Raw genomic sequence first — 16,531 nt, forward strand, 5'->3', positions numbered from 1 at the left:
AAAGGAAAATGAGCTGATTCCGGGAAAGCGAATTTTGGGAATAATGAGGGCAACAAATGTGTAAGTGTGCTTTACACAATTGATCTATGTATTGTGATGAATTGTATGAGCCCCAATAAATTGATTTAAAAAAAGAAATCTTCCACTCTCTGCTGGTCTCAGTCTCTCCTGCCACCTGAAAGGCTTGAGTAGACGTTCAACTTCAGTATTTACTGGTGGCTGGCTTTCTTTGTTACCCTTAGAGGACTGTTTGCATCGAGTATACATTTTTCTATGCGCATGTAGTTGTATATTATTTCTTAGTAATTTTATATGGACATGTATATCTCCCTAATAAGATTTTATGCAACTTGGCAGTTTCATCTATATAATATGTATGCGGTATTCTTCACCACCCTTGGCATAGGGCTAATATACTGTAAAGCTCAAGAATCATTGAATTTAAATTCAATTGTAACTATTATAATTTATAGATCCAACTTTTATTGAGTACTTGATACCATGCTGAGCACTTTCCAAGCACTATATCATCCCTGCAAAGGTACTCTCAATATATTAACTGCCACCAAGCTGACCCCTAACTCATGATAATCCTATGTGCAATGAAACAAAACGTTGCATGTCCTGAGCCATCCTCATGATCTCACGATTGTGGATTGTGGATTTGATCTATATTTTATCAGTTGACTTGGGGCAGGAAGTCAGCAGGCCCTATTTTATAGTATATCTTAATCTGGAAGCTCTGCTGAAACCTGTTCAGAATCATAGCATGCAGTCTCCACTGACAGATGGGTAATGGCTATGCATGAGGCACCTTTGCATGGAACGGAAGCCCTGGCTTTCACATGAAGATGAAAATTCTACACTGGCCCATTAATGCCCTCTGAAGGGGTGAAATAATTACCTTTACTTTATATATGGGGAACCTGAAGAGAAAACTTCGAGTGACTTGCCCAAGGTTACATCATTTCTTATTTCCAGAATCTGAATTTTAAAATCAATAAGCTATACTGCTTAAGGTGACCCAATAGAATGTGGAAATTACCTAACAATATCATCAACATCACATACTAGTAAAATTTTTATGAAGATAATTCATAAATGGTTATGGCAGTACATCAACAAGGAGCTGCCAGAGATGCAAGCCAGATTCAGAAAAGGACATGAAGCCAGAGATACCATTGCTGATGTCAGAGGGATCTTGCTAAAAGCAGAGAGTACCAGAAAGATGTTTGTGTTTTACTGACCATGCATACGCATTTCACTGTGGGGACCATAACAAACTATGGATCACCTTAAGAATGGGATTCCAGAATATTTCATTCACACATGTGGAACTTGTACATGAACCAGAGGCAGTTATTCAAACAGAACAAGGGAATACTGCATGGTTTAACATCAGGAAAGGTGTGGGTCAAAATTGTATCCTTTCACCATACTCATTCAATCTGTACGCTGAGCAAATAACCTAAGAAGCTGGACTCTTATGAAGAAGACATGTCATCCCAATTGACGGAAGCTTATTAACAACCTGCAACATGCAGGTGACAAAACCTGTCTCTCTGAGAGGGAGGACTTCAGGTACTTGCTGAGGAAGAGCAAGGACGGCAGTCTTCGTTCTGGAGTGCAAGTCAATGTAAAGAAAACAAAGTCCTCACAACTGAGTAACCTCGTGACAAACAGCGAAACGACTGAAGTTGTCATGGACTTCATCTCGCTTGGATCCACAATCACTGCTCATGGAAGCAGGTAGCAAGAGACCAAACAACACCTGGCATCGAGCCAATCATCTGTATCAGACCCCTTTAAAGTACTGAAGAGCATGCCAGTCACTTTGAGGTCTAAAGCATGCCTGACTCAAGTCACGGTATGTTCAATCGCCTCACATGCATGCTAACATTGGCAGTGAGTAAGGAAGAGTGAAGAAGGATCCATGTGTTTGAACGTCAATGCTGGTGAAGAAGGTTGAAAGTACCATGGACCGCCAGAAGGACAGACACATCTTTCTCAGAAGAAGTACAACCTGAGTGTTCCACAGAAATGAGGAGCGGCCATACTTTGTCTCACAAACTTTGGACTTGTTATCCTGCAAAGGCATGCCCTTGGAAAAGACAGCATTCTTGATAAAGCAGAATGTCCCAACCACCCGACCCCCCAAAAGCCAGAAGGCCATCAAGGAGATAGACTGCCACCGTGGCTGCAGCGACGCATCAAACGTAATGGCGACAGTGAGGATGGCAGAGGACGGGGCAGTGTTTCCTTCTGTTGGGCCCCGGGTCACTGAGTCAGGACCAAGTGGGCAGCACCACCAACAAGAACATCACAGTGCTCAAACATGAGCTCCAAACTGGCGCTGCGTGTGTTTAAATGATTAAAGAATGTTTGAGATGTTGCTAGGTGCATGGATTCAACATGAGGAGATAATTATGTGAGAAGCAGCAGCCAGGTTGGAGGAGAGAATTCCAAAGACCTGGATTTAAGCCATAGCTTTGCTTCCAAGATCTTTGTTTTTGTTGTGGTGGTTAGGTGCTGTTGAGTCTGGGCGGACTCATGGCAACCCTACGTATGCGGATTAGAACTGCACGCCACAGTGTCTCCCGAATGACCCCTGCTCTCTTCCACAGCGTTGTGTGGGTTACAACTACCAACCCCAGAGCTTACCTGTTTGTGGTCACTCAGGGACTCTGCCATCAAAACCTGAGCGACGTAAAAGGAACCTGCAACCTGTGTCTTATTTTCTGTATCTGTAGATGGAACAGTAGGAAGCCCATCCTGCCATCTCCAGCATATGGCCATGCTCAGCACACGATCAAGGCTGTGGACAGGAGCTGCCTCGATGTGCACAGCCACACCCCCTGGATCGCTCCGTGCATGAGGCAGGGTTCTTCTCCACACTATCATGTGTCAGACAGGTATCTCACATTAAAGGACATACAGAAGTAGCTTCACCCATCTGTTTTTCAACCTTCTCTTATTCATTAGCAAAGACTGGCTCTTATGATATACGTCAGACTCACTCCTAGGGTGAGGTGACCAGATGTCCCTCTTTTGGCGGGACAGTCCCGATTTTGGGTGTTTTAAAAAAGTTCCGATTTTTTGTTGTTGAAAGAATGCATGACAAGCTAGGAAATGGTTTATTTGGTCCATATAGACCAAATTTTTTCTTAAGACCAAATTTTTAATGAAAGACCGCGCCCCCACCTTCCGGTCAATGGTGTCCTGCTTTAAATCTGGTCACCTTATCTAGGGAGCACAAGGTTCTCTGCTCCTGTATGGATGCATGCTTTCAGAAACCCGAGAGGGGGTCACCATAAGTTGGAGTACACTAGCTGGCAGTGGGGCTCGGTTAACGGAATGGTTCAAATCTAATTTCACTTCCTGGGCAAAAATAATCCTTAGAGATTGCGGTCATTTTCATAGGACAAGCTAAACGTGTGTGTATATAATTTTCAAGCAAAAAAACATCCTTGTATAATAAGTGCATGGAAGAAATATTAATAGACATCATCTCCTCCACCTTTTCCCTTTGTGCTTGATACCAGTTCCTGCCTTTTGTGGCACACACACATACACAATTCTGACAAGTTTGGTAGCTCTAGGCTTGTTTGCGTCTGTGTGTGTCTTATTCAAATAAATTGAAACCTGGGGTGTGCGAGGGCCCTCTTTCTTTTCCACCTAATATTAAAAAAACAATACCAGTAGCTTTTCGAGTCAAGCAGAAGAGAGGGCAGTGGAGAGGAGAGTGAAAAGGAAGGAGCAAGAAGCCTGGGTACCTTTGTCTTGCTAATAGACCTTGTTTTGTGGTGTGATGGGTCCAATCTGATTCAGACCCACCTCACAAGTGGGGAGCCAGAGAAGCGCAAGGCAGCTCAAGTGGAACGCTTGACGGGGAACAAAAGATGCACCTGCAGAGCTCAGAGTAATCCTCTCCACAGGCCACGCGGGGCCCATGTTGGCAGTGCAATAGCCAGCAGCACCTGAATGAGGTTCGGCCAGTGTGCATTTGCCTGGAAATGCCAGTTAATTCATCTCTGAAGAGGGAGCTGCTCCCGCAATAAGCCTGAATGAGCCCAGCAGAATTACAAACACACTCAACAAACACAAAAGAACTAAGGGGAGGAAATACAGTATAGAGGGTAGAGGGAAGGGCTGAAACCATAGACCCCTATAGGAGTCATGAGTTAGTCATCCCTACTGTTCAACTCTAACAAACTAGCCTCTACATTTAAATCTGTATTTTAAGCCTAACATCCGATCTTTTCTTGTTGACTCAGCCTCACAACCTTACTGGTTAATTGTGCTATCAGTGGCACCTTGGCTGTACAGGTGGGGAATTTTGAAGGGTTCTAATTCAGTTGTTCATTGGTACTCTGAGCCCTTCATTGCTTTGACCTGGGCTGCTAACCTCAAGGTCAGCAGTTTAAAACCACCAGCCTCTCTGCGGGAGAAAGAGGCCTTCTACCTCTATAAAGAGTTAGGGTCTCAGAAACCGACAGGTGCGCTTCTACCCCGTCTTATACTCTATAGGGTTGCTATGAGTTGGAATTGATTTGATGGCAGTGAGTTTTGATTTCCCTCTGTCCTGCTCATTCTCCCTTCTGTCCTTCCCTCTGTCTTCCTTCCCTCCCCCCACCCCCTACGATCTTTCTCCCTCCTTTCTTACTTTCCAGTGGACCCCTATCTTCAAATAAAATCTTCTTTGAAACTCAACATGAAGGAGGAACCTTGCCCTATGTGTCCTTGGTCATCTCTTTAGAGGTCAAGAGCGCTGTGTATCTGGGAATGACTCTTACAGCTCTTCCCTTTTACAAGAATGCAGAGGCTCAGGTTGAAGTGATTTTCCCAAAGTTAGTCAAAGGTGCCCTGCCTTTCAACCCAATGTGTTTCCCACTATACTAAATGTTCTCTCTTATAAACTGACGTTTGAAACATGATGCTAAAATATATTAAGGAAAATGTGGTTCCGACTGTAGGATGAGTTGGTGTACATTGTTTTCACTGCAAAAAATTAAATAAATGCCATTTGGTAGGGAAAACAGAAATACGACTGGCTCAGGGTCACAACAACAAACACAAAGGCTTAGAGGTAGATTCACTGTGTTGTACATTTCTTTGACAAAATACTCAAGTCATGATCTAAATATAAAATATTATGAGAAACACAAAGACCTAGGTGCTCCAAGGTTTGACCTTGAGTCTCCATTCCCTCCATCACCTAGGAGGACTTTGAATTGAGTGGCCAATAATGCTTGTCAAGCTCTGAAGGGTTAGGCTGTGCTGCCCTATGTGTCTACAGGGGCAGTGAACTATTCAATGTGGCTTTTCTAGCCAACATCTCTGACTCCCAGCAAACAATCTTTCTGTGCCTGGGTCTGCTAAGAAGGTACAGAAGATACTGCTAGGATGCCCTGGAGTGTAAGATGAGCCCTCTGAGAGTCAGGAGGAAGGACCTTATGACCAGCGAGAGCCAGGAGTAGAGCGGATCCTCTGGACCTGAGATCCCTGTGCAGTGAACCTCCTGGCTCCAAATGGCAGCTATACCATCAGAGGAGAAACAGCAGAACCAGGAGCTGGAGCATGGAAGAGAGTGATGGATCTCCCAATCCACAGAGTAAGTTAAGATGAGTGCTTCTGTGCAGAAGGATGGCTCGTGGAGTCGGGTGTGTCTGGGCACTTAATTGGGGAAATTGGACTTGCTGACACACAGAAATGGAGTTGAGCTCTTTGGGGCTGAGGTTTGCAGCAGCGGGGTGCCGCTGGGCATTTCATTTATGGAGCTGGAATTACAGACCCACGGAGCTACAGCTGAATGTCTTCGAGTTGAGGTTTACAGTGGAGTGGTATGCCCTTTTGGACATTGATTAGCATTCCTGAAACTTTGCAGCATGTCCTTGTACACAACTACTCTAAGCATTTCTCATGGGCATTACAATTTGTTAACTTCCTTAATAAACCCTTTAATCAGGACTTTTGCCTTTGAGTTCCATATATCCTTTGCACTGGATATTAGAAACCAGAGAGGTAAATCAGGGAACATTAATGAAATCAATGTGGCGCCCCGCCCCGACTGTCAGTCTGTCATTGTGTGGTGACGTATGTGTTACTCTGATGCTGCAAGCTATGTCACTGGTATTCCAGATAGCAGCAGGGTCACCCAAAGTCAACAGGTTTCAGCAGAGCTTCCAGACTTAGGACAGACTCTGAAGAAGAAATGTGCTGTCAACTTCAGAAAATGAGCCACTGAAAAACCTAAGGACGGCATAAAATCATTGTCATTTACTGAAAACCCAATGAACAGAAACCCAACGATACCAGAGATAGTGCCAGAAGTTGAGCCCCTGGGTCAAAAGACACTGAAAATCTGAAAGAGAAGAAGAACTGCCTTCTCAATGTGGAGTTGATCTTCATGATACAAATAGAGTCCAGCTGGCAGGACGTCTTCAGGACCTTCATTTGCAGGTGGCGCACAACTCAAACATGTGAAGAAACCGCTTCAAAGAAGAATGAATCATTGAAGGGGGAACCAGTCACAATGATCTACATATAACCCCTTCCTGGGGGATGGACAGCAGAAGGCTGGGTGAAGGGAGACAGAGGTTGATGTAAGATATGGGGGGAGGGATTTATAAATTATCAAGAGTTCATGAGGGAGGGAGGGTGGGGGAGGGGAGAAATGAGGAGCTGATATCAAGGGCTCAGGTAGAAAGAACATTTTTGAAAATGATAATGGCAACATGTGTACAAATGTGCTTGACACAATGGGTGGATGTATGGGTTGTGATAAGAGCCATAAAAGCCCCCAGTAAAATTATTTTAAAAAAAAAGAATCATTGAACCTTGGAATGTGTAAAATATGAATCTAGAAAAATTTGAAGTTGTTCAAAGTGAAATGGAACACATAAAGATTGATCTTCCAGGGCTTGATGAGCTGAAATGGACTGGTATTGGCCAGTTTGAATCAGAAAATTAGGTGGTTTACTAGGCAGGGAATGACACAATCAGGAGGAATGGCATTGCAAAAGAACACATCAAGATTCAACTTGAAGTACAATGCTGTACGATAGGCTTATATCTACCCGCCTTCCATACAATTATTATTCAAATCTATGCACCAGCCACCAACGTTAGGGATGTAGAAGTTGAAGAATTCTACCAATGTCTTCAATCGGAAACTGGTCAAACATGCAATCAAGATCCATTGATAATTGTTGATGATTAGAATGCAAATGGTGGAAACAAAGAGGAACAGTAGTTGGAAAAGAGGGTCTTGGTGATAAAAATGAAGCTGGGGATTGCATGACAGAATTTTGCCAGACTAACCTATTTCTAACTCATAGAAAATCCCTTTCTTGAAAAACACAAAAGGTGACTATACTTGTGAACTTCTGATGGAATCGACAGAAATTAACCTGACTACACCTGTGGGAAGAGAAGCCCGACAACAGCAGATAAAACTGGGCCAGGGGCCAACTGTGGAACAGACCATCAATTGCTCATATGTAAGTTCAGGTTGAAGTTGAAGAAAATGAAAACAAAGCCTTGAGAGCCAAAATATTTGAATTTCAAGGAAAGATTTGATGCATTAAACACTAATGGCAATAGACTTGATGAGCTGTGAAATGACACCCAAAACATCACACGTGAAGAAAGAAAAAGATCGTTTAAAAAATAGAAGAGATCAAAGTGGATGTTAAAAGAGACTCTGAAACTTGCCTTTAATCGTAGACTGGCTAAAGCACATGGAAGAAATTATGAAGTCAGAGTTGAAAAGAAATTTTCAAAGAGTAGCTCAAGAAGATGAAGCAAAATATAATGAAATGTGCAAAGACCTAGAGTTAGAAAACCAAACAGAAAGAACACATTCAGCATATCTTAAACTGAAATGATTAAAGAACAATTTCAAGCCTTGAGTTGGAATATTAAAAGATTCTATGGGGAAAATATTACATGATGCAGAAAGCATCAAAAGAAGAAGGAAAGAATACAAAATCACTGTACACAAAAAGAACTAGTTGGCATGCAATCATTCCAAGAGGTATCATATGAGCAAGAACCAGTGCTACTGAAAGAAGTCCACGCAGCTCAGAAAACATTAGCCAAAAATGAGGCTACAGAAATTGATGGAATACCAACTGAAATGTTTCAACAAACTGATGAGGCACTGAAATACCCATTTGTCTAGGTCAGGAAATTTTGGAAGGCAACTACTTGGTGAACTGACTGGAAGAGATTTCTATTTGTACCCATTTCAAAGAAAAGTGATACAACAAAATGCACAAATTATAGAACAACACCATTGATATCATATGTAAGTAAAAGTTTTGCTGAAGAGCACCTGCCAATGCCTGTACCATTATATTGATGGGGAGCTGCCAGAGAGTCAGGCTGAATTCAGAAGAGGAAGTGGAACAAGGGGTATCATTGCTGATGTCAGATGGGTATTGGCTGAAAGCAAAGAATACCAGAAAAATGTTTACTTATGTTTCATTGACTATGTGGATCATAACAAACTATAGATCGTCTTGAGAAGAATGGGAATTCCGGAACACTTCATGGTGCTCATGCAGAACCTGTACATGGACCAAGAGTCAGCCTTTAGAACAAAACAAAGAAATGCTACATGGTTTAAAATCAGAAAGGTGTGCCTCAGGGCTTTATCTTCTCACCCTATTTATTCAATCTGTAGGCTGAGCAAATATAATCGAAGAAGCTGGATTAGATGAAGAAGAATGTGGCATCAGGATCAGAAGAAGGTCTATTAAACTTTCAATAAGTAGAAGATACAATCTTGCTTGCTTGCTTGTAGCAACGTGAGCAGGACTTGAAGCACTTGCTGCTGAAGATCAAGGATTGGCGCCTTCAATATGATTACAACTCAATGTAAGGAAGGCCAAAATCCTCACAAATGGACCAGCAGTAGCATCATGACAAATGGAGAAAAGATTCAAGTTGCCTGGCTTGGATCCAAAGTCAGGGTTCATGGAAGCAGCAGTAAAGAGCTCAAAGACATTGGGTACATCAGCTGCATACGAACGCTTTAAAGTGTTGAAAAGGGAGGAGGTTTCTTCGTGGGCCAAGGTAAATCTGATCTAAGCCATGGTATTTTAAATTGTTTCATATGCCTGTGAAAGTTGGACATTGAATAAGGAAGACCGAATAAAAATGGATGCTATTGAATTATGGTGTTGGCAAAGAATATTGAAAGTATTATGAACTGTCTAAAGAACAAACAGGTCTGTCATGGAACGAGTACACCCAGAATGTTCCTGAGAGGCAAGATGGCAAGACTTGGTCTCAAGTACTTTGGACATGTTATCAGGAGAGACAAGTCCCTGGACAAGGAAATCATGCTTGACCAGGTAGAGGTGCAATAACAAAGAGTAAGGCCCTTAATGAGCTGCACTGACACCGTGCCTGCAACAATGGGCTCAAACTTAAGAACAATTATGAGGATGCTGAGAACCACCTTGATGGCACCTAACAACCACCACCACCCTGTGTTCCTTAAAAACCTGTGCTGTCATTCCGGATAATGAAAAAGTAGAAGGAGGAGCGTAGGAAGAGAGAAGGGCTGACTCCTCATTCATGCCTTGAGGCCGTTCAAATGCCTCCCTCTCCGGGGGATGTTATTTCTTGGTCATATTTTCTTTTCACTGCCTCTTTGTTTTGAAAAAAGCATTTGTTTACATTCCTGTTTCTCTTAAATCAAGAACAAAAAATGCATTCACTCTTTTAAATGTCCAGAATCTAGCAGTGTGTGGAACAATAAACTCACCACGCTGTTTCAAAACGGAAGGTGCCAAGAAGCCCTATTGCAATGTTCGCTAAAATCCTTTACTGGCAGAAATCATCTGTTAGAACTGTTTTCTCTTTCTCTTAACTCAACAAGTCCCTAAACCATCTCTTTCAAAATAAATTGGCATTGATAAAATGTGTTAGGAAAGACCTTAATATGCGAGCATGCTCGGATCCTTGAAATATTCTCTTCATTATTTTCAACAGAGAAAGACTTCAATTTCCAGCTTTAAACATAGCGTGGAGGGAGGGGCAAAAATGAGGTGCTGATACCAAGGGCTCCAGTAGAAAGCAAATGTTTTGAGAACGATGATGGCAACATATGTACAAATGTGCTTGACACAATGGATGGATGGATGGATGGATGGATGGATGGATGGATGGTGATAAGAGTTGTACGAGCCCCCAATAAAATGATTAAACAATAAATAAACAACACATATAACTTTAAGTTATATCTTTATGATACTGTTATAAAATGTTGTAAAACCTTGGTTTTTTTGCAATTAGGGGCATAAGTAGGATAAACTTTGACCTCTCTACTTAGATGCCGACACAATGGGGTCAGGCCTGGGACACAGTCTGAGGCGCCCCCACATCAAACCTAAGTTTAGGACACAATCATGCTTGACACCCAAGGAAAGTATAAGTGTGTGAGAGAAGTAGACTTACCTTCTTTAACACTCAGCCTTGATGATTGGTCTGTGTGAGAGGTTGTATTATAGGCCAGCAGTGAACCTAGAGGGCAAAAAAAAAAAAGAAAGAAAACAAGGATTGTAGACAAAAAGTTACTCTGCAATCCGGAGGAGGAGATGGAGAAGAAACAGGTAAATTGTTGAGGGGACACAAACCTTCTGTGAAGGGTGACGGAAAGACTGGGAATGAACGATGGTGGTCGTTTCACAACATGGTGAAAGAAATCACTGCTAGATGCCATTAAGTTGGCTCCAACCCCTCGTGACCCTATGTACCCCAGAACCAAACCCTGCCCCATCCTGAACCATCCTTACAGTCTTTGTTACGTCTGAAAGTCAGTCCATCGCATCGAGAGTCTTCTCTTGGACTGACATGATGCCCTTTTCCAGAGACTGATAAAATATCCAAAGGATGTGAGAGGAAGTGCCATGATCCTTGGTTTTAAGCCGCATTCTGGCTGTATTTCTTCTTAAACAGATTTTTGTTCTGGCATGATACATTCAATATTTTTCACCAGCATAATTCAAATACATCAACTCCTCTCCAGTCTTAGTCACTGTTCAGATTGTATCTGTATATGAGGTGATTAGAAACACCCTGGCTTGGTTCCGGTGCACCTTGTTGCTCGAGGTGGCATCTTTGCTTTGTAACATTTTAAAGTGATGTCTTGCAGCAGACTCACCCAATGAAATACGTCCTTTCCCCCTCGACTTGCTTCCATGGGCATTAATTGTGAATGGAACCCTGGACAACTTTAATATTCTCTCTTTATCATATGACGTTGCTTCTAATCTTGGCCCAGTGTGGGGATTTTTGTTTTGTTGAAGTACACTCTTAATTAAAGACTGCGGTCTTTGTAAACAAATGCTTCCTCTTTGCTTTTAGCAAGCAAAGGTGTATCATTTGCATACCACAAGCTGTTAAAGAGTCTTCCTTCAATCCGGAGGCCGTGTTTTGCTTCACAGAGTCTGACTTCTCTGCTTATTTGCTCAGCATGCAGATTGGATATGTGTTGGGAAAGAATGTAAATCTTACAAACACCTTTCCCGATTTCAAAACACGCACGATCTCCTGGTGCTCTTTGAATACCTGCCTCTTTCCAGGTTTCACACAAACACAATGACGTGTTCTGGAATTCCCATTCTTCGGAATTTCCCCCATAACTTGTTTTGATTCCGTTGAGTACTTGTGCACAGTTATTCCAACACAGGTCGAGTACTTGTGCACAGTTATTCCAACACAGGTCGTCTTTGCTTTCAGCCAAGATCCATCTGACATCAGCAATGATCTCCTTTGTTCCACATGCTTGTCTGAATTCATCTTGAATTTGTGGTGGGTCCCTGCGGAGGTACTGCAGTAATCATTTTAAAACCTCATCAGCAAAGGTTTACTCAGAGGTGATATTAATAATAGTGTTCCTTAATTTCTACATTCAATTGTGTAACTTTCTTTTCAATGACACAAATATCTCTTCCAGTAGGTTAGCTAGGTTTCTTGGCAAAGATCAGTGAACACTTCCAGTGTTGCATCGATCTGTTGAAATATCTCAACTGGTATTCCATCCATTTCTGGAATCTTGCTTTTGGCCAATGCAGTTTGAACCTCTTCCTTCTGCACCGTTGATTCTTAATTATATGCTACCTACAGAAATAGTTGAATGTCAATCAATTCTTTTCTCATCTTCTTTTGATGCTTCCTGCATTGCTCAATAGTTTGTCTACCAAACTCAACACCAAACTCATTGCTATTGAGCCGATTCTGACTCAGAGCAACCCAATAGGACCGGGGAGTTTCCCAGTTTCCAAGGCTGGAACACTTGATGGCAGTAGAAATCCCCATCTCTCTCCCAAGGAGTGGCTGGTAGTTTCAAACTGCTGACATTAAGGTTAGCAGCCCAACACATAATCACTACACCACAAGGGCTCCTCTGGTTTGTCTACAGTATTCTTCGATATTGTAACTCGATGCTTGCATTTCTTTTCAGTTCATTCAGCTTGTGAACTGCTGAGCCTATTCTTCCCTTTCAATTTTCTAATTCCAGGTCTTTGCATATTTCATTATAATGTTTAACTCAAGTCAAGCCATCCTTTGAAATCCATTCAACTCTTTGAGGTCATTATTTCCTTCATTTGCTTTTTTCTACTCTATGTTCAAGAGCAAATTTCAGCATCTCTTCTGAGCACAATTAAAGTAACTGAATTATATGTGTGAAAAATGTTGAAAATGCAAATGTTTTGTAACATTTACCCCATTTTTTTTTAAGCAGAAGATAGAATGAAAAGAGAATAAGTAGAAAAAAGATAGAGAGGGCACAGAGAGGGATGACTTGTGAAGGGAAAAAAAAAATTAATGCAATTCTTTTCCTTGAAAGAATCATACAGAACTATAATAATGTTATCGAGTTAACATCAGAGGAATTCTGGCCAAGGTCACTTCCTTCACCTTCACATTTCTCTCTGTAGACTTCTGAAGGTCTCAGCTGGCCTACTGATGAAAACACAGGACTGAGGACCAGGAGCCCATGGTCCTGGTCAAACTCAGTGTGTGACTTTGGCAAAGTGACTCTTCAGATCTAGACCTGATTTTACCATCCTAAAAATTAAGGGATTATACCAGAAGGCAGCAATCTTTCCCTGTAATAGAAATCAAACACCACAGTCACTGCCCTCAAGCCAACTCTGACTCAGAAGGACCAGATAGCACAGACTTAGGACTTTGAGGACCACATATCACGCCTGTGGGTTTTCACAACACTTTAAAAATATTAAAACGCTTTCCTAGTCCAAAGGTTTGGACCAAGTACCCAAAACAAAACAAAGTCACAGGCAGAATCGGCAAGGTTGGGCCAGGTTGGCACACCTGGGCCTAGAACACCTTTGAAATTCCTTCAGCTCTGATCTTCCCTTTTGTCTAATGTACATGTCCTTTTCCTGGAGAGGGTATTAACTCTTGGTAAAAGGAGTTGAAAAGTGAGTAGAGGCAGTAGTACTCCAAATATTAACTTTCATCCCTTCCTTTTGCATGTGAGGGGACTTCAAAATTCTGCTATCTTTTAGTTTTGTTTTTCCAAGAACGTTTCGAAGCCCCCTGCTATGTACATAAAAGAAATCAACAAAATGAGAAGAGTAATACATTGGATGTCTGTCATCCCTGAATGATTTATTTATAATCTGTGAAATGAAAAGTGAATACATACCTATAGTGGATCTGTCTAGGCATTATAAAAGGATGATTTATTTTGTTGCATTCTTTTCTAAAACAGTATTGGTTCCTTGGTTTAAAGTGGATCCGAGAGTTTTATTTTGTAAATTTAGGCATCTTCAGATTTTCCAGATTATTCTGAGAAACCCGTAAGACACCAACAAGACAGGGGTAAGATCTCCTTTTACAAAGGGTATGATTAAGTCATTCCCATTAAGTTGATTCCAACTCATGGTAAGTAACCCATGGAAGAGAGTAGCACTACCCTATAAGATTTCCAAGCTGTGATCACTATAGAAGCAGACAACCACATCTTTCTCCTGGGAGCTGCTGGTGGCTTTGAACTGCTGGGTTTTCAGTGACCTGTTGGTCATTTAACCACTCCTTAAAGGACATGACAAGCTTGAAATACAAGGGGAATCAAAAAACTCATGAAAAAAATGGAACTAAAACCCCCAAACCAAACTCACTGCCATGAAGTCAATGCCGACTCATAGTTACCCTACAGGGCGGAGTAGAATGGCCTTTGTGAGTTTGCAAAACTGATTCTGCATGGGAGTAGAAAGCTCCGTCTTTCTCCTATGGAGCAGCTGGTGTTTTGAACTGCTGACCTTGCTGTTAGCAGCCCAACTTGTAACCAGTAGGCCCCCAGGGCTCCTCCAATGGCACTAAAGATAATGTAATCTCTCCAGGTGAACTCATATGTATTTAAAGGCTCAAAAAATCCTTTCAAATAATCCCTTCCCTGCTTCCTGTGGCCTACAGGACTTACTTCAGGGACAAGGTTTGAGACAGAAATGGGCAGTCAGATGTTCTATTTTTGGCCCCAGTCTAGTAGCCCATGAAGGATGTGGGACTGGAGCTGCTGTCTTGCCCAGCTTTGGGCATGTGGTTGTGGATCTCAGAGAAAATCTGAGTCTTATTAGATAAGAGGGAAAAGAATTTTACAAGACCCATCCAAGGCTATGTAAATCTAACTCAGGTAACTCTCAGTTGTAGCCCCAGACAAAAACAAAAGGTGGGAGCGTTAAGACTGCGATCCACCAAGAGTGTAGGTAAATGGACATGATTTAGAAACAGGCACAGTCACGCAAATGGTCGATCCAAGGACCAGGTAATGCTGGTTCTTCCATTCTTAAGAGCATCAATGGTGGCAAGGTGAGGGTGGGACAACCTCATTTAAATATGTCATGTAGATGGAAAGTGGCTTTCTTCTAGCCACGGAAACTGAGAGAAAGGAAATTTGTGTCTTGAGGCCTCCCACGTGTGGTGGTGTTGATAGAGCAGCATGGGGTAACCCGGGCAGATAACTACTGCGATTCCTCTTTGTATAGCCCTTTCTCCCAAAGGCAGCAAAGTACATACTTATCGTGAAAGTCCCTACACAGCGAACTGCATTTGCATTAGTCCTGCCCTCTGGAATCGGAGTTCTGAATGGGTTCTGCTGCAATAAGAAATAATCTTGTATTTGGAAGATGGGACGAAATGGAATGAAATTGTCCAAGGTAACAGCAAAAAACAAAACGAAAAACAAACAACACTACCTCAGGAATCCGATGAAGAATGCTTCCTTCTTTGCCCTCACTCTCTTCCCCAAGCTAAGCCCTCACTGCTGGACAAATCATGGAGAAGGCTGCTCCGCACCAAGCGGACCGCCTGAGCCAGGCGTGCAGATTCTGCAGAAAGCGTGATGCTTACACGAGCTACATTCACTAACGTTCCCCCTGGGTGAAAGCCCTTCTCTGGGCACACATGAATTCCACAGGAAACTCCCAGAAAGCCAAGAGAAAAGGTTGTCTGACCTCTCCAAAGCTTGCATGAAATACATATTTCATGGTAACCTAGAAAAAAGACTTTGTCCTGAAGACTGTTCTTGGTTCAAATTTCATTCCTAGAAGGAGAGGCTGCCCTCCGTAGAAAAGGTGGGGACTCTCTGGCCCCTCTCCCAAGGGACCATCATTCCCTTCTCATCTGGGACTTGTGTTTAACCACCAAAGAGCAGCACGACCCACCTTTTTCTTAGAGGAGCTCCGTGAAGCCACAATTACTGTATCCCCTCTTTTACAAATAGGGAGATCAGTATTTAGAAAAGTCAAGGAATTTTCCCAGGACCACAGGGCTAGAAAGCACAAGAGGCAGGATTCCTGGTCTGTTCTTTCTCCAAAACCTGTTCTCAAGCCAAGAAACTCCAACTAGGCATTGGAAGCCAGGGTGGTAGTCAGCGCTGGGGAGGTGGGAGGGGCATTGGAAGCCAGGATGGTAGTCAGCGCCGGGGAGGTGGGAGGGTGGTGACAGAGGGGGAGGGGTGCACACAGGAGGCGTCTCTTTTGACTGTTTTACCTTGGTGGTGTTTATGCAAGTGAGGGGGTTTCTTTCTGTCACAAGTCTATGAGTTGTGCATTTATGATTTTTGTACTTCATTGCCTCTTATGCTTCAATTAAAATTTTACTTAAATTAATTTTTTCCTGTGGCACTGTCCTTGAAGTGTTGGGCAGCTCATCATGAGGTTAGTTGTTCAAACTCACCAGCATCTCCTGGAGAGAAAGAGGCAGTCTGCTCCCATGAACCTCCACAGTTTCAGAAACCCTATACGAGGTCCCTATGCTTAGGGATCTATTTGGTGGTAATGGGTTTGGGGTGTCTATGCAGGTCTGAGGGTTTTTTGTTTTTTTAATTGAACTTTTAGAAGACCGCCCCCTCCTCCCCCTCATGTGTATGATTAGCTGTTTCTTGCGGATCTCCCTTTTCCTGAAAGGAACTTTTGGGTGGCCCAAATGGCAAAGCGCCTGCCTGCTGACTAAAAAGTTGGTCGCTTTCCCGTTTCCAGGCACCTGGGAG

General features: G+C 42.6%; 1 protein-coding gene across 1 annotated transcript in view; it reads right to left on the reverse strand.

Moving 5' to 3' along the window:
* FLI1 (Fli-1 proto-oncogene, ETS transcription factor) overlaps positions 1-16,531 on the reverse strand; it is a 144,546-nt gene that overhangs the window by 31,066 nt on the left and 96,949 nt on the right. The window contains exon 5 of the mRNA XM_004714173.2: positions 10,468-10,533. Within this exon, the coding sequence (XP_004714230.1) occupies positions 10,468-10,533 (66 nt within the window). The remainder of the gene's footprint in view (positions 1-10,467; positions 10,534-16,531) is intronic.

This window comes from Echinops telfairi, unplaced genomic scaffold (genome assembly GCF_000313985.2).
Source record: "Echinops telfairi isolate 266 unplaced genomic scaffold, ASM31398v2 ScPeMD7_7465;HRSCAF=8503, whole genome shotgun sequence".
NCBI classification, from domain to species: domain Eukaryota; kingdom Metazoa; phylum Chordata; class Mammalia; order Afrosoricida; family Tenrecidae; genus Echinops; species Echinops telfairi.